The following is a 17,470-nucleotide window of genomic DNA, read 5'->3' on the forward strand; positions in this document are numbered from 1 at the left end:
GCGCTTCGAGCCCGCTGTCGCCCCCTGGTGGACAGGAGCGGGGCTTCAGGGTCAACAGTTGAAGCTTAGCCACATTATCCTGAATTTAAAGTCGTGCTTGTGTCCTCCTGGAGAATGTAAGTCCAATATCAAAGTTTTTTTCCTTGAAAAGAGGTAGATGAGTGTTGTATGAATGAAAACAGGAAAGGTTTGGGCCATAAAAAAACAAAACAATGAGATAAAAGACGCTAAAAAGCTCCACAGAGCTGAAGTGAACTGCATAGTTGGTGTATAATTATCTGTGGGTCCATCACTACTAGCAACTGTTATTATAAAAAATATATTTAAAATATTTCGTCATTCTAAACATTTACTTTGAGATTGTCAGAGGAAAGAAATCCTCATGAAAATGTTCTCAAAGCCCAAGGTGATGTCCTCAAATGTCTTTTTCTGTCCACAGCTCAAAGATATTCAGTTTAGTCATGCAGACGTGAAGAAACCAGGACATTTAAAAAGCTGGAATCAGACATCTTTTGTCTTGGGAAAATTACTCACACCAATGAATCAATTATCAAAATAGTTGGCAATAAATTTAATTTATTAATAGTTGAACACTAATCTTTTCATCGCCGCAGCTCTAATCTCAATTCTTATCTACAGCAATGAAAAGTGCACCAAATGTGCTCTGTAACAAAAGCATGTTTGTGTCAGTAGAAAAGCAGAAATACAGCTGCTCAGAGCTAGCCTTGTAGCCTACATCCCCAAAATCAACAAAGAGAACCAGAAACTACTGGCAACAGTGGAGGTGTCATCACATGATCTAAGTTCAGGACTTTGGTCACGTGATAAGCTGTGGTTGTATGAGGGTGGGGTAATAATAACACTAGCACAGTGTTAGTTGTGGTGGCGTTGAGTGTGGATAGTTGAACTAAACTCAGACGAACCAAAAGTCCTTCTCTGTGGTCTCCTCTGCTGAGACCAGACAGGCTGTAGTAGCCTTTTCTCTGAGGAGGCAGAACTCCCACCAAGCCAGAAAAAAAAAAAAAAAAGGTCTTTTCAACCAACAATTTCATAAAGTTGCTGCCAAGTCAGGCACTGGCGAGCTTCAATAGCCACATCAACAATTACAGCTCTGAACTGGCTCCACTTGGACTCTGTGTCCCTAGACCTACAGATCCAGATCCCCTCTCACTGACGATCACCTGTCAGCTGTCCTTCACATACCACCTCACACATTCAGCCGGACTTCAGTGCACTCGTTCAAGCCCAACACAGACTCGATTTCTATTTGTTTGGATCGTTATTCCTGCTGCAGATGTTTAAGGTGAAGCTCATTTGAACTCCTTTATACTCTGTTGCTCAGTTTGGGTAGTTAGGAAAGTTTTGAAAAATTATAATGTGCAAAGTAACTAGTAACTAAGGCTACCAGACAAATGTAGTGGAGTAAAAAGTACAATGTTTCCCTCTGAGATGTAGTGGAATGGAAGTACAAAGTTGAATAAAATGGAAACACAAGTAAAGTACCTTGAATTTGTACATAAGTACAGTACTTGAGCAAATATACTTAGTTAAATTCCACCACTGATCATAATATTTACTCTTACCACCCGCAGCTTACCAAAACCATACAATGTACTGCTTTTTATAAAGAGGTGGAATAATATAGAGCAGGGTTGAGTTCAGTCTTTTGGTCCGGCCCTCCTCAACGGTCCCTGTTTCTCATGCGGCCCCTTGGGAAAAATATCCCCCCCCCCCCCCCCCCCGCTCTAGGAGCACAAACCAGCCGTGCAAAGATCAAAGGTATTTGGCCTTGACGCTAAATTTTGGTCTATGTCAACCTGCCATATTTCCCATAAATCTTAGCTTTGCTCTCACCACCTCCATGGTAGAGATAAACATTTTTTTTTTGCATGGATTATTTTAAACTTTTGTTTCTTAGATGGAAAGTAAACACAGAGAGTAGCACCCTGGAATAGTTATGTTGTCTAGGGGATCTACATCCATGACAACTTGGCCAACTTTGTTTCTCGGCTCAGGTTCCCTTGGTTTCCCCAGATGAACCCGTCTTTAGGAACCCAGCCAGAGGCCACATGTTCTCAACCTTCACCACCAGAGAGCAGTGGTAGAAGAAATAAAGTACACAGATCATATTCTCAAGTCCCAATATAGGTTGTAGGGAGAAAAAAAACTAAATTTAAGTAAAAGACATACATTGAAAATCTTACTTAATTAAAAGCACCAGAGTATTAGCAGAAAAAAGTATTTATTGTATCAAAAGTTAATCTTAAAATTCAGAAAAATGGCCCCTGTAAGTATTCTATCACATGTTTTTTTATTATTATTATTAATTCTGTGTATCAATACAATGTAACTAGTATTTCCCTTTAAAAGTGGGTACATTATACTGCTGGATATTAATCTATAATAATACATTTTATAGCCTTTTATGCAAAGTAATCAGTAACCAGCTGTAAAATAAAGGTAGTGGAGTAAAAATGTATCCCTTTTGAAGTAAATGTGCAGTATGAAGTATGACAATCCAAATAGAAGTCAAAACTGTATTTACTTTACCGCCCTGCCAGGTACCAATCCTGTGCTGACACCTGTAGTTTCAAGAAATCAGATTCTAAAAAGAGTGAAAAGAAAATCAAAACAAAACTACAATAAAGTACTATAATGTCATTATTGTTAGTGGAAAGTAACAAAGTACAGTTACTGAAGTACTGTACTTAATTACAACTTTACGGTACCTCTCTTTTACTACTTAGCCGACGTCTTAAATGTAGTACTTTTACTCCATTGGTTTAATAGCTACTTTTACCCAACATCATATAGCTCCACAATGTTGTTCACAAACATCCTAAAATACATAATGATTCCAATGTAAATAAAATAATAAAATAATATGATAATATGTCTATACAATATAAAACATTCTGCACAATGATTACTTTTAAGTGTTGATTTATAAAAGTGCATTTTTTTGGCAATTTTTTTTTTTTTACCAAAAACAATTTTGTCACACTTTTGAACAATTCAAAGAGTCTCCGAAGTGGAAGCGAGAGAAAGAATAAGAGAGTAGCTACAGGAAGCGCTGGATGATCATAGGGAGGTTTTATTTGCGTAGGTCGGCCCACAGACAGCGCTTTTAATGGGGAAGAAGTTACTGTACACTGTATACTGTATCCGAGATCAGCTTATTGCTCGAGGCTCATTCTTGATCACACACCACCATGTGACTGTTGGTAACCTCACCACACTTCACAGCAACAACAGCAGCGGACTCAACGCTGATCGCTGGACTAGCATTTAAACGAGGACTGTATAGGACTATTTGACTACTTCACCCGTGTCCAAGTCTTCTCTGGAGGTTCCGCTTTAAGCCTCTCTGAGATGTTTTGGTTCAAGCGAGGACTGTGCTTTCTACCAGTGTTTTTGGTCATCTGGTCCTCCAGCACTTTCATCATTTCCTACCTTATTGCGCTTCTCAGACATGATGTCGACATAATCTTTCCATACATAAGGTGAGTTGTATTCATGCATTTGTTTTCAGACCAGGGAAGGTATTATTTGATCTTCATCTAGTCAAATCTGAGATATAAGAATGCATATTTTATTTTGATTGGTTTCTGAGAGCTAGACTTTAGTTTCGTTTCCTCCGCAGTGACTTGGCTGGTACCCAAACTCCAGCTGCACGTAGCTAACTCGACACATCTGTTACTTTGTGCGGATTTAGACCTCTTCTTCTCACTTCTCCCTTTAAAGGTGGACTTTTATTTTAAGAAGAGACGACCAAAGTTTACTAGCTGTCTCAAAGAAGAGGTCTAGTTCGAAATAAAGGGAAGTTATGGTACTATCAACACATGTCTGTGATGTGACGGCTGAAATGCAGGTCTGTCTGTTCCCTTGTCAGTGACACAGGTGCGAACCCCCCAGAGAGCTGCATTTTTGGCCTGATGACATTCATTTCTGCATGCGCAGGTATTTCCACTCCCATCAACATCTGCAATGTCACATCTGTCTCTTTTAGGCAACTCTGGGCTTTTCCAAGGGAGGAACAAAGCTTTCCCAAGATGCTAGTCACAGTTCCCCTTTATGAGAAAAGTGAAAGCAGATTTCATTTGTCGGGAAGCAAGAGGAATTTTTCAGTTTTTAAAAAAAAAAAAAAAAGAGTCACACATTTGCAAGAACTTTGTGGTAAATGCACTCTGTCATCTTTACGCAGGAACAGCCACCATATATGGCCGGTACAAGTATGTGGAGAAGCTGAGTGTTGACCCAAGGGTGGTGTACCCGGGTCTCAATAAAGCTGCTTTTGTGTTTGGCATGTTGTCCTGTCTGGGCATGTGCATCGTTGCAACGTTCCAGGTACGTACGTCTGACCTGCGTGTGCTGCACATATTAAACACACGAAGATAACTTCACGTTTAATGGCGTGTTTGTTCTGTTTTGATTTGCAGGAAACAACAGTGGCAGTAGTTCACGACATCGGAGCGCTGATGTTCTTTGTCTCTGGTGTCTTGTACACAATACTCCAGTCTGTTCTATCGTATCGAGCCTATCCATTCGGGTCCTCCATGAGTGTGTGTCGAGTACGTTTGGGCATCGCCACCCTTGCCTCTTTGGCTTTTTTCCCCAGTATCCTTTTCACACAAGTCTAATCTGTTAAAACACATTTCAAAAAAAAGTCGACATGCTTTAGTTTCCTGGTCTACTAAGTTAACCAGTATGACATGGAACTTCCCTTTATGATTGCAACATTATTCTCTTGGAGTTAACAGTAAATGCACACAACTACAAGGGCCAACAGCTGTTAAACGCCATTTTTTCTTAATGGGATGAATTCAGCTGTCATCTGTGCGTTCTTTGTGACACAAACCGCGCTGCGCAGAGACACAGAACAAAAGGTGGGCTGTCGTTTGTCACTATGACATCATGCATCAATTTTTTTTGCAAAGTTTGCAATCAACACTAATGTGTTGAAGGTGTACTGATTGTGTCCCTCTTTCAGGACTATCCCTTCTATCTAGCCAGCGCTGTGTGCGAGTGGATCGTTGCCTTCAGCTTCATCTGCTTCTTCCTCACATACATCGACGATTTTAAGGTGAGTTACACGCCGTCAAACGGAAACTCTTGATTGAAAAAAATGATTTACTTCTCAATTCTCTCTATTTTTTGTTTTGTTTCCTACAGCTGTTTACCTTACGAGTGAAAACAGAATATGCGGAGTAGCCTTGATGAGTCTGCAACTGCCAGCGAAATCAGTATTTTCAAGTAAAAATGTGCTGCTTTTTGTTTTTGTAAAGCTTTTACGCATTTTGTACATTTGCATTTTACACCACGAGGCTTTTATATGATTTTGTCTTCTGTACCGGACTGAATTTATTGGTGGATTGAAGGAGGTACGTTGTTATTTATACGTTTTTAAACAACTGATCATAGCAGGAAAAAAAGAAGAAGTGATCACAGCTTGTATCTTTATACTTTTTATACGATCTCAAATCCTTTTTTTTGTAAGTGTACTTTGTACTTATTGCGTCCTATGAACACCACTTTGCTTTTGAAACTTTCAAAAGCTGGTGTGGCAAGTTTCAAACTTGCCACACCAGCGTGACACGTCCCGCCCCGTCAGACCTGTGATAAGAGAAGTGCATCACTCAGTGAACACATGACACCGCCACATGCGGTTTAATGAGCAAACCACTCAAAGTAATGTTATGTGAATCGACACTGTCTGTAAGTAACCAGAAATACTACTTCAAAAATGGGATTATTATTCAAATGCTGCCAGTAGTTCCTAAACCAAAGTTCCATTTTATTTTTTACTCATTTTCCAAGTTTGTTGTCTTTGTGGGAACTAATTAAGTAGTAAAAAAAAAAAAAAACACTTTCTATGGATGCTCTAATTCACAGTTTTGGTTCTTACTACTAAATGGTTTCAGCTGATGCTGCTCCATACAGTAGTTCTACAGTGCAGCTGTGGGGGAGATTCTGCTTGTGTCTACAGCCTGGAGACAACTCAGGCAATGGGGATCAGACCACTTAATTCATTAGTTTGCTCAGTACAACTGAATTGAAGCTAATTAGAATTAAAAAAAAAACAAGTTTTCAGTGTGCTTTCAGGCAGATCAATGCCGCCTTTATTTCTCTGCCTTAGATTAGCGCACACGAGTTGTAAACAACTAGAGTGACCTTTCCTTTTAAAATGGTTTAATTTGTAGGAATTTCAAGGGTCTGAAGAGGCAGAGGTTTCCATGATTTCACACAAAATGTAATCGTCTGGAAAAAATACAATTATTTTGACTATCAGAAATATATATATATATATAATTTTTAAAAAAAAAAATTTTTTAAAGTTTCTTATCTTTTTAACTTTTGACTATAGATTGTTACAGATTGTAATGGTGCAAGTAGCATCACGAGGACACTCCGAGACAAATTTGTGAATTTGGAATTAATAAATAAAATGGACTTGACACATTGGGAAGTAAATAAATACTATGTAATACCGTCAGGCTGCTTGAGATGATTTAATGACCTTCAACACATTCCTGTCACATGCTGGGAAGGCTTGTGACACCTTATATGCTGAGAAAAATGTTTGTGTCATCGTGTTGGCTGTTGTAAAGATCTCTATCACATTTGAGTATCGGCTGATATATTTCACTGGCCAGTACTTTTGGAGCATCTCTTTCTCGATACATGGCGATGAGACTAACAAAGTATTTCAAAGAGAAACGCTGTACTGTATTGGTGGTCACGTGACCACAGATTACTAACTTGTCCACTACAGATACTGTATTTACAAGGGAAATTATTTTTTAATTGAAATACTGTATTAGTACTGTTTTGCTTATGACATGTTGTACTGCAGAGATTATGGTGCGATGCTGAGCTGGAAAATAAAGATACACTTTTTTTTAAAAACAAACTTGAGTTTATTACAGATCTTGCTTTTGTACACAAAGAGCTTTCCAGACTTCTCCACACTCATTCTTTTCAGTCTTCACAGTGTAAAATGCATTTGTAGAAATCTTATGAATATTTATTTATTGTGAAAGCATTCCTGACTTCCCTATTTTACATTTCCGGGCATGTAGTCACAAGTCCTGATCTATGAAACGATAAGCTGAAACAACCAACACAGTCAACACAAAAGAAATCTGCAGGTACATTGTTCACACGCAGCGTTTATCACGGATGACTGTTAGTGTAAGTCTGTTTGCTCTGAGGCTAGTTACACCGATATTCCTGGAAAAAACATTGAAACTCCACAAACCCAATTAAAGATTGAGAAACATGTCCATGGACAAAATGTTAGCTGTGAAACTACCTAAAGCAGAGCTAGACAAAATATTACTCTTCATCATTTATTGTCTTTCGTTGTGTCATATAAGGTGTTTTTTTTTCTCTGTATAACGCGGTGCAGCAGCTTTACAAAGTATTCAGATTTCAGTTTAGGTTCAAAAGAACTTTGCAACAAAACTTTTCTGCAGCATCTTTATGTGTAAATTGATGGACAAAACAAAGGTCTGAGTACTTTCTGAAGTCACTGGAATGTAGTCTAAAATGAGCAGTACACAGAACAGAGGCCTCACACTGAAAGTACTGTAAGTTGTTGTTCCGGCAACTATCAAAATACTTCCGAGTGACGGCTGAATTTACGGAAGGAAAATCACATGCTGAACGACATGTGATTTTCCTTCCCATTAAACTGGTATTGTGATATACAGTACATCAAAACTGAAAGTAGATTGTATTCTTCCTCCCTTTGCTTAACACACAGAATTACAATGCATGTGTCAAACATTCAAAGTATCCAACATACATTTTCTTTTTTTTTTAGAACTTTCAATTCATGAGTGTGTCTCTTAAAGGCATTACACTGTGATAGTAGTGTGACAATCGAAGAAGACCAATAACTTTTGCAGTACAGAATTACTTTTTGTACAAAAATGACTTTCTACTGCCATGTTTTGAGATCTACTGCTAAAATACTCAGCAGGGAATTATTCCCTCTTTGTCAAAAATGCTAAATGTATCAAAATTGAGGTCGCTGACCGTAAGCGAAGCAATTTCAATGCTTTTACACTGGAATTACAATCACTGTGGTTGGGGTTTCCCGTTTCAGGCACTTACATTCACACCTTCTCGCTGGTGCTCCTTTACAAGCACGCTGCAACCCACTTCTCTGTGTCAGTACAGGCCTACAGAAGCTCAGAGTAGCGATGAGTGGCCTTTACAGGAAGCTTTGCGGGTGACGGGGACAGAGGAAATGTCAGTCACTGAAAGACGACTCGCTGTCAGAGCTGGTGGCAGCAGCGTCCTGATCCTCGGCGCTCCTCGTTCCTCCGTCGGGCACGGGGGCGTCCGGTGTGCTGTCATCAGCAGTGAAGGCAATGTTATTGGTCAGTTTCATAAAATAAAAAGATTCATATAAGATCATCACCACAACAGTAACAGTAAAACACTCACTCAAGCAAGTTAGGATCCAAACCCTCCAGGACCATTTTATTCTTTATAGCCATAACTGGAACTCCCTGTGACAGATAAAACATGCATTGAGATACAGAACATACTGGGGGTTTTTTTGTGATTTTTTTTGTTTGTTTTTTAAATCCGTTAAGTCCTTAAGCAGGTGTTAGTGATGATTTACCACTTGAACCATCTTCAGGTATCGGGCATAACGCGGGTCCTTGGCCACTGTCATGACGTTCTCTGCAGAGGCTTCTGCTTTCGGTGTCGCTGCCGGCTCTGGTGCGGTCTGAGCGGGCTGCAACATGAAATATACAAATCACTACGACAGCGGGAAGTAGTTAAGACGGCACAGGATATCAAATGTGGTACTCTGTTTTGCATTTTTTAGTAGGTGGTACTCTTTCTTGGGTTGAGGAATTTGTGGCTTGCAAAAGTGTATCTGATGTTGGAGTGTATGATGCTGCTCTTTGATGAACTGGATTTGGGTGGTTTGAGTTTGTACTTTTTTTGCAGTGCTTATGGAATAGAAGCGGTGGAATCAGTCTTCTCTTCTCCAACAACTAACTCTCGAAAATAAAGCGTATGAGCATTCCTTAGAATCGTCTTGGCTTTTTGAGCTGAAAACACTCTATACTTGTTTGTGTGCATGTCAGTGTATTCACCTCTGGCGGAGGCAGGGTCCCTGCTGCTGGACCATCTGCTTGGCTCTGACTGGCGGTAGTGGGTCCATTCGTCTGAGCAGGTCGCCGCTGACTGATTCCATCTATTGTGACGTCTTCCAGCCCGGGAATGGAGGACAGCTGCTCAGAAAAATTACAAACTTTGATATATGATCAGTGCATGCGCACGGCATGTGTAGAGAGTGTCATAAACTGCAGACAGAATGACCGGAGAGAGGCTCAAGAAACTCACTTTGGCTTCCAAAATGCACAGGGTTGTTTCAATCTGCTGGATGCGGAGAGATATGTTCGCAAGTTTCTGTGGGAAAGAAGTATGTTCAGGACCAGGATAGAGGATTAAGTGGCAAATTAAAGTATAGAGTACAAGAAGATTTACAAACCTCTTCACATACTGTGGAAAACCGGTTAAGGAACCGGACCGTGTGCACGACAAACTGATTGAGATAGGCAACAACTCTCCTCTGTTGAATAGCAGGGACCTGAAGGACACAGAGATAAAGGTATCTTAAGTAGGAACCCAGGAAGTGACGTACTCTAGGAAGTAATTCACACCATCCTAATGATGTAATTTCTCCTTCCTATGCTATTTCAAACCATTGCATTCATTCAGTTTTAACATAGCAGATATTGGGAAATCCCAGATTATTTACTACAAGATCATTATAAAGTCAGTTAGTGAAGCTATGGGAGATGTTTTCTTAAATAGTTAAAATAATTATATATACAACTATAGCAAAAATATATGAACTACAGCTGAGCCACCTTGTACAATATTGCAAAGGGATGCTAAAGGCTGTTAATTACAACGAAATTGTTTTTGGTGAACTAACGTTACTATTACTATCTGACTTGCTAACACACACAATGTCAACTCTCTTGTGATTTCCTCTTAGCATAACGTTAGCCAACCTTGGTGAGATCGACACCAGACCCCACGATCGGCAGCCCGTCCTCGTCCATGTTGGATTCTTTAAACTTCCTGCAGATTGCAGAGCAGTTTCAGGTCTAATAGCGAGAATGTCACTGCAAAAACGACAGAAATGGCTACATGGAGACGTTTCATGTGACTCGGGACTGTTTGTCTGATCGTGTCGTGACGTCACGACGTTAGAATCAGACGACGGGACTTGTGAGTTGAGCTTTTATTTTGAAGTCCCGTTTCCGTGTCAGTGGAAAGTAACAACATCCGGTTCAGTCGTGGAGCCTAGTTTGACAGATTCCGGTTATAAAATGTTTATAAATCAATACACCATTTCATTATTTATTAAAATAACATTTAATAAACAGTGACGTTTTTTAACTTAAATATAAGAAATGCATTTGTGAATTTTCCCCTCTTATACATTAATGTATATCTATTATTCATTATTTCAAAAGATTTTCTCTAAATTAATTACAGATTGAGCCACATAAATCATATGTTACAACTTCGGTTAAACTTGCAAATGTGTTGTTTTGTGTCTTTGACCACAGCAGGATTGATTAGAACAAATTATATGTTATATTTGATCATAATTACGACCTTGTCTTAAATAAAAACTATTAATCCTTATTTGTTTTACTGTACGGACAGATGCTAAACCTAAAGTACCTGTATGTCATAGATTTTTAAGCATGTCTTATTAGAGGAGGACAGGAATTGGATGTGTAGAGCAGTCACAGCGGAATTGTGAAACTTTTATTTTGAAAAGAGGAAACGCAAGAGTTGAGGAAACGGGTGCTTGCGTACTAACAGCGCATGTTAGCTATAAAAAAACATTATTTTACATTCATTTATCAGCGCCACAGGAGAAATATTGTACTAATGGAGGTTGTTGGGTCAATAGAGAAAATAAACGGTACGTATATTAATAATTAAATCCCGCTGTAATTTAGAGCAGGCTTTGTTTATGTTAGCGGGATCTGTCTATTTAAAGGAATCATGCAGCCAAGACTGGTGTTACTGCGTTAGAAATTACGTTGATAGCCAGATTCCAAGCAATAATATCAATAAATAGAGTTCGTTGTTGCACAGCTGCAGATACTTTACAAAATTGCAAGTTTCAAACTCATATCAAGTAGTTTATCCAGTCATTATACGGGTTCATAGGCAGGTTTATGGCAGGTTCTTAGTGGGGGTAGTTGTAATAGAATATAGATTTATCAGTAATTTTACTATTGTTGTTGTTAAGCAAGTTTTATTATATTTCCAATGTGAATGAAAAATTTATATTTTAATTTAAATGAGTATGTTTGGAAGTGCTCCCCTGAATGAAAAGCTCATTGATGCCCTCTCAACAGACCACCTCTCACATTACACCTTCACGTTTCAGACCCCAGCCTACCTCTGACATCTCTTCGCCTGCTGGTGCCCCCACTGCAGCTTCTGTCTGCAGCGATGTGGCAGCTGGCGAAGCAGAAAGACGTCGTGAATTACGAGAAGCTCCAGGAGTTTGTGTTCATGGTGACTGAGGCGGTCCCTGGACTGATCAACCACAGGCAGAGAGCCCAGCTCATTCTGGGTCTAAGAGCCAGGGTGAGCAGAAGTTGTGTATTGTGTCACATTGTAAATAAGTCTTTTCTAATGATTTTTTGCGCGTAACAATTTGTTGGTATTTCAGTTGATTCTGGAGCTTTGCAAAGGCTCGGCTCGAGGTTCTGTTGATTCTCAAGTGATCCAGAGACATTTGGATAGACTCCCAATAACTAACGCAAACACAGATGTAAGTCCAGTGAAGGAACACCTTTTTATAAAACAAATAATGACAATCCTTAAGTGACGTGAATCCTATCTGTGGCAGTACAGGGACGCAGAGGTGAAAACAACAGAGTCCACATTCATTGCACTTGTTCAGAGCCTGCTGAAAGATCCAGTCGAGAGAGCGTATTTCTTCCAGGTCAGACGGATTTAAATACTTTCTTCGTTTGAGAATACTCTTAATAAGTCCTACAGTGAATTGACATTTAATTATCTCCTACAGGAGGTGTTCCCAGTGGAATATGGGCCACAATACGATGCTGCTCTGCACATCTTATTGTGGGAGCTGCTCTCAAAATTGGAAAAGCTGCTTCCAGTACCGGATTTAAAACAGGTCAGTCTGTCCATCCAGTCGTCTCAGGTTGTTTTTTCCTTCTGCAAAGCGTGTGCCACTTATCACACACTGTGATTACAGACTGCGGCCTGGCTTGGCTCGGCTCCTTCTGTGGTGGAGGAATGTGTTCGGTCCTCGCCTGAAGAGCTGAGCTTAATCTTTGAGCACTACAAAAGTTCAGGACTGCTGAAAATGCCGTGTGAGTAGAGCTGAAATGGCTCGTCAGTTGACAGAATTTTGCATTACGTTTGTCAATTTAAGTAAAATATAAAGAAAAATGCCAAATATGCTCTGGCTTCAGTTTCTTATATGCAAGGATTTATTAGGAAAATGCTTACAATTGTTACTTTAAGGCTGTTATGCCATATTGGTATTTATCTGATGCAACTGAATCCTCAAGAATCCAATTAAATTGTGAGTTTCCTAATCAAGCAAGAAAACACAAACTGGGAAACATGTTTTTACTATTTCCTGATATTTTATAGACTCAACCAGTAGACAATTAGCTGATAAAAGTGATAATAAATTGCCTTAAAAGTAAAATTTTTCAACCAGTGATTCCTTGTTTTCTGTCCTTGTAGACGGCCCTTCGTCCACCATTGGTAGCTGCATCATGTCTGCTTTATCCATTCCTCCCTCGCAAAAGACGAACGTCTCCGTTGGACTGGAATCCATCCACAACTATGCTAATGTCCTAAACCCCGTCACTTTTGTGGGAACGGACCAGTACAGCGTTGTGGCCGTCTACACCGAAGTCGAAGTTGCCGCGTCTGAAGTAGATGAAGAAATGATCGAATCGGCCGAAGTGCAAGTTCAGACGGACTTCTACGAAGAGGAGATAGTGGCCGTGAGTGCAGATAACGCCGGCGCCGAGGAGGCCACCAGCTCGAGGGCAGAAGAAACAAGTGAAACTGTGGATGTGGCTAAAGCTCTAGAGACCTTGACGAAAACCTTTGCACTGAGGAAGGAGAGCCTCGGTCAAGATGTACTAACAGGAAAGAGTAATGATTCGTCCCTGAACGATGAGTTTGGGTTAGGAAATGCACTAGATGAAGGACAAACACAGGAAGGACATGAAACAAGAGACCAAACTGATGAGAAGAGAGAAAATGTTGAAGAGGTGGAGGAGGATTTCCAACCTGGAGGCATGGAGAGCAGTTTGAACTGTTGTGCAGATTTAAGGGAGGACCATGAATCCTTTTCTGTCCATGAAGACATGACGGATGTCCTCGGTGAGAATCCGGTAGCTGAAGCTCAACAGTCTCCCGGTTCACCTAATGTGCGCCGATCCACTCGTCTACAAATGAAGATCTCACCCAGCTGGCAGGAGAAAATCCAGAGGTCTTCCAGGGAAAGTGGTGAAGAACCGAAAATGTAATGTGATCAATATCAGCAGTTTGACCAGTTTATTTCCTTTTTTTTTTGGTCACTCACATTTGTATTAGGACGAGTTACATTACATAGTAACAGTAACAAAAAGCAGTCTGGGAAATACATTTATGATAACAATTCTTATCATTCATGCCCTCCTGTTTCATAATTCATAAGGTGTTTTACTGTTATGAATGTGCTGAATTTCAATTGATTCCATTTTGGAGATTTCTTTCAAGGAATAAGTTGACATTTTGGTAAATCAATGAGACAAGGAACTAGTAATTGTTGTAACACTTGAAATATTATTTCCCAAATCACAATTATTTCCTTACAGAAAATTGTTCCCAAAAATATGAGTGATGTACATTTAACGATTCAACATTTTTACTTCACCAGGAGCAAAGCTGGTGTATCAGTTGCCCACTCTGTTATCGCCATCAAAGGAATCAACAAAGGTAATATTTTGATAAGAAGAAGAGAAACATCTTGGAGTTTTTAAAATTAAAATCCACCTACTTCACTCACACTTACATCTTCTTTTTTTTCCGTATTTGCAGGTGCTGCAGACGAGACGACATCCATCATCTTTACCTGCTCTCAGTGTCCCTTCCACAACTCTGAGGAAAACAGCCCTCCTCACTTCCACATGCAAAGTGTTCCCACTGAAGTATACAAGACTCTCTCAGGGGCCAAATTTACTCCGTCTCCTTCTTGCACGGATGAGATTTTTACATCCATTAAACTTTTCCCCAAAGGAAACAAAGAGGAGAGCAAAGCAGAGCAAGCTGACGCTCAAAGCAAAGCAGACGTGCTTCAGCCCCAAAGCAGACGGAAGGCCCTCGCCTGTGAAACGTGCTGTAAGACGTTCACCCGCTCGTCAGACGTGAGGAGACACCAGCTCACGCACACCGGAGAGAGACCGTTTCACTGCTCGCAGTGCGATCGAACCTTCCAGCACTCGTGGGATCTGGCCAAACATGAGAGCAAACACCACGGCGTGGCCATTTCCTTCTCCTGCCAGCTGTGCGGGAGCTCCTTCGCTAACCTCCGCACGCTGACGGTCCACCACAAGAAGTCTCACTCGCGAGACAGCCAGCTTCCTCAGATCTGCTCCATCTGCAGCCACAGCTTCCCGACTTCCTCGGAGCTGCTCGAGCACAGGAAGTCTCACGTCTCCGCTAAGCGCTACATCTGCCGGCAGTGCGGCGAGGGCTTCGACTCCCTGCTCGCGCGCTCCCAGCACCGGCAGGTGCATCAAGTGAAGAGTCAGTTCAAGTGTCCACATTGTGAGAAGACGTACACTCGGCGATCTGACGTCAAGAGGCATCTGTCCACGCACACTGGGGAGCGGCCGTACCAGTGTAACCAGTGCAGCAAGCGGTTCTCGCTCCGCTTCATGTTCATGAAACACCTCCGTGTTCACACAGGCGAGCGGCCCTTCCAGTGCTCCCACTGCCCCAAGAGGTTCACGCTGGTGTCTGTGCTGGCCAGACACGAGAGGATGCACACCGGGGAGAAGCCTTTCCTCTGCTCTCAGTGTGGGAAGGGCTTCTTGTCGCAGGGAGAGCTTTCAAAACATCACCGGTCTCATGTGGACGACAGGCCCTACTCTTGCCCTCAGTGTGACAAACGTTTCAAGAGCAAGAAAACCCAGCAGGAGCATATCGTCTCGCACACCGGCGCCCGCCCGTACCCCTGCACCTACTGCGGGAAGGGCTTCACCAAACCGTACGCGCTGACCAGACACAATCTCATTCACACGGGAGAGCGGCCGTTCCCCTGCGGACACTGCGAGAAGTCGTTCCTCACCCTCGGCGAGGCTCAGCTGCACCAGCGCATTCACACGGGCGAGAGGCCGTACCCCTGCAACGTCTGCGAGCTGAAGTTCAAGAGCTCGTCGGAGCTGGCGCGACACAGGCGAAGCCATTCGGGGCTGAAGCCGCTGAAGCCTTACTGTGAACGCTGCGCCAAAACGTTCACGTCCAAGGCCAAGCTTAAGAAACACATGGAGAAACACGGGGAAGAGGTGGAAGCAGCACAGTCTGTGGACTCCATCCAGCCTGAGGAATCAAAGCATTAAGGGAATAATGGAGACTGTCTCATCGCTTAGATCAGGAGAATTGTGAAAACGAATGTATGTGGTTTCAGGATGCTTGTGTTCAGATATTTAGCTCAAATGTATTAAATGTTTATCAGGAGAGAAGCGTGTGTCCACAAGTACATGTCTTAGCTGTACAGACTTTAGTACTAAATGATGATTGTTTGGTACCGTTGCATTCTTCAACATTTTGAGTAAATTTAAAAGGTGAAAAAAAAAGTATGTGTATATATGTTATTGTATGGTGTGCTCTAGACAAGGCACTGGTCGTACACCATAAAACCAAAACCTGTGTAATACCATGCAATAAAACGTCCCTTTATTAAGTGTATAATATTGTTTTTTTTGCTAAAGACGTTGTTTCTGTAGTGCTTGTGGTGCATCGTACTTTAGTGGAACAGTTCTCAACTTGAGGCCACGCAACAAGGAGTCACTGGATGATTAACCAGGATAGAAAAGTAGAAAAACACAATTATGCTGCAAAAAATTTGATTTGAGATCCACCATGCGGTTGATAGTTTTGCTTTTGAGTGAAGTCTCAACAACTATTGGATGGATTCCCAAGAAGAATTTTAATAACTCGCCCTACTGCAGCGTCATCAGGTAAACTTTTAACTTACAGTACTTTGATGTAGGTCTATAAATACCAGCAAAATAATGTTATTCCCATCACCCTCAGCTGTATTTTGTGTTCAGTGCTGATTAACAAATGTTAGCATGCCGACACGCCAACCAAAGATGGTGCACATGGTAAACATTACACCTGCTTAGCTTGTTAGCATTCTGATGTTAGCATTTAACACAAAGCACCTCTGTGCCTTAGTACAGCTTCACAGAGCAGGTAGCATGACTCTTTTGTTTTTATCATTTCAGGCTTGTAACAATTATTAAATATGAGAACAGCTTTGTTTTAAGGGTTGCCTCAAGCCGGAAAGGTTGGGGAACTCTACTTTAAGGCATTGCTTTTATTGTGTCTGTTTCAAAAGGGCAATTCTGCAGCCACCAAAACGAGGGTTTCCCCCCCCGACCTCGGCTGTATTTCCAATGAGCTGTCTTGGAGTTGCCTTTGAAATCTCATCCTGCATGTGTCAGGTGATGTATTTCCTTCATTTCTGTCCAGAGTGCACATAAAACCCAGTGAGCTGATGGTTATGGAGCAAAAATTAATTATAAACGTCGTAAACACGGCTCACATTTCCTCTACAGACCTCCAGCTGTCTGTGGTAAAATCATTCTGTCTTCATCCTGCCTTCTGTTGTGTTCATCACACACTGTGTGGAGAGCAAGCTCCTTTTTAATCCGTCTGTGTAACCTGGTAAACACTTGAGAAATCGATATACAGTAAGAGCTATTTGTGGCCAGTCACACCTCATTGTTGAGCTGCTTTCTGCAGCCTAAACATAATTTAAAGCGTAAGGCTGTATGTATGTTCAAGTATGAGGCTAGAATGCGGTTCTGCACTTCCCCAGCCAATCTATCTGGATATCCCCCCCCCCCCCCCCCCCCATCATGTCAATATCATGCTTGTCCTTACAAAGAAGGAGCTGAATGAATGTGTTTAATTACCTGAGAGGCTTCAATCAGCTCTGATTGGAGGCTTGATAGGAGGGAGGCAGATGCTGAGCAGGGATCGCCAGGATTAAACTGGCTGCATCATTTCACAGGGGAGCAACAAAGAGCAGTTACATGGCATTCTAAAGGGGGGGGGGGGGGGGGGGGCAGTGGTTTGAAACTCTATTTTTAGCGTTGCATGTTTTTTTCATGTATTTTAAATTGTTAGCGACAAAAAG

The 17,470-nt window shown here is 41.4% G+C and overlaps 3 protein-coding genes across 3 annotated transcripts; 2 read left to right on the forward strand and 1 right to left on the reverse strand.

The window, feature by feature from the left end:
* Nucleotides 1–3,109: 3,109 nt before the first annotated feature.
* dram1 (DNA-damage regulated autophagy modulator 1) lies at nt 3,110–6,910 on the forward strand. Its single transcript, XM_068717348.1, has 7 exons — nt 3,110–3,503; nt 3,893–3,960; nt 4,205–4,347; nt 4,440–4,617; nt 4,828–4,886; nt 4,991–5,083; nt 5,173–6,910. The coding sequence occupies exons 1-7, from the start codon at nt 3,373–3,375 to the stop codon at nt 5,209–5,211; spliced, it is 711 nt and encodes a 236-aa protein (XP_068573449.1). The 5' UTR covers nt 3,110–3,372; the 3' UTR covers nt 5,212–6,910.
* A 425-nt stretch (nt 6,911–7,335) lies between these two features.
* washc3 (WASH complex subunit 3) lies at nt 7,336–10,234 on the reverse strand. Its single transcript, XM_068717349.1, has 7 exons — nt 10,047–10,234; nt 9,518–9,616; nt 9,370–9,435; nt 9,120–9,257; nt 8,636–8,752; nt 8,455–8,519; nt 7,336–8,357 (listed from the first exon to the last, which is right to left on the reverse strand). The coding sequence occupies exons 1-7, from the start codon at nt 10,095–10,097 to the stop codon at nt 8,258–8,260; spliced, it is 636 nt and encodes a 211-aa protein (XP_068573450.1). The 5' UTR covers nt 10,098–10,234; the 3' UTR covers nt 7,336–8,257.
* A 606-nt stretch (nt 10,235–10,840) lies between these two features.
* si:zfos-932h1.3 (uncharacterized) lies at nt 10,841–16,001 on the forward strand. Its single transcript, XM_068717350.1, has 9 exons — nt 10,841–10,975; nt 11,450–11,652; nt 11,738–11,839; nt 11,918–12,013; nt 12,098–12,208; nt 12,290–12,407; nt 12,790–13,582; nt 13,979–14,037; nt 14,140–16,001. The coding sequence occupies exons 1-9, from the start codon at nt 10,876–10,878 to the stop codon at nt 15,660–15,662; spliced, it is 3,105 nt and encodes a 1,034-aa protein (XP_068573451.1). The 5' UTR covers nt 10,841–10,875; the 3' UTR covers nt 15,663–16,001.
* Nucleotides 16,002–17,470: the final 1,469 nt, after the last annotated feature.

Source organism: Cebidichthys violaceus, unplaced genomic scaffold (genome assembly GCF_023349555.1).
Source record: "Cebidichthys violaceus isolate CVI_PGR_0920_01 unplaced genomic scaffold, fCebVio1.0.p SCAF_21, whole genome shotgun sequence".
Taxonomy (NCBI): Eukaryota; Metazoa; Chordata; class Actinopteri; order Perciformes; family Stichaeidae; genus Cebidichthys; species Cebidichthys violaceus.

Coding starts and splice junctions, on each gene's coding strand:
- dram1 (XM_068717348.1), top strand. CDS start 3,373: ATGTTTTGGTTCAAGCGAGGACTGTGCTTTCTACCAGTGTTTTTGGTC. Junction 3,504..3,892: donor ATAATCTTTCCATACATAAG/GTGAGTTGTATT, acceptor TTCCCTTGTCAG/TGACACAGGTGCGAACCCCC. Junction 3,961..4,204: donor ATTCATTTCTGCATGCGCAG/GTATTTCCACTC, acceptor ATCTTTACGCAG/GAACAGCCACCATATATGGC.
- washc3 (XM_068717349.1), bottom strand. CDS start 10,097: ATGGACGAGGACGGGCTGCCGATCGTGGGGTCTGGTGTCGATCTCACC. Junction 9,617..10,046: donor CTGGTGTCGATCTCACCAAG/GTTGGCTAACGT, acceptor TGTGTCCTTCAG/GTCCCTGCTATTCAACAGAG. Junction 8,358..8,454: donor TTGGATCCTAACTTGCTTGA/GTGAGTGTTTTA, acceptor TGCTGATGACAG/CACACCGGACGCCCCCGTGC.
- si:zfos-932h1.3 (XM_068717350.1), top strand. CDS start 10,876: ATGTTAGCTATAAAAAAACATTATTTTACATTCATTTATCAGCGCCAC. Junction 10,976..11,449: donor GTCAATAGAGAAAATAAACG/GTACGTATATTA, acceptor TTCACGTTTCAG/ACCCCAGCCTACCTCTGACA. Junction 13,583..13,978: donor AGTGGTGAAGAACCGAAAAT/GTAATGTGATCA, acceptor TTACTTCACCAG/GAGCAAAGCTGGTGTATCAG.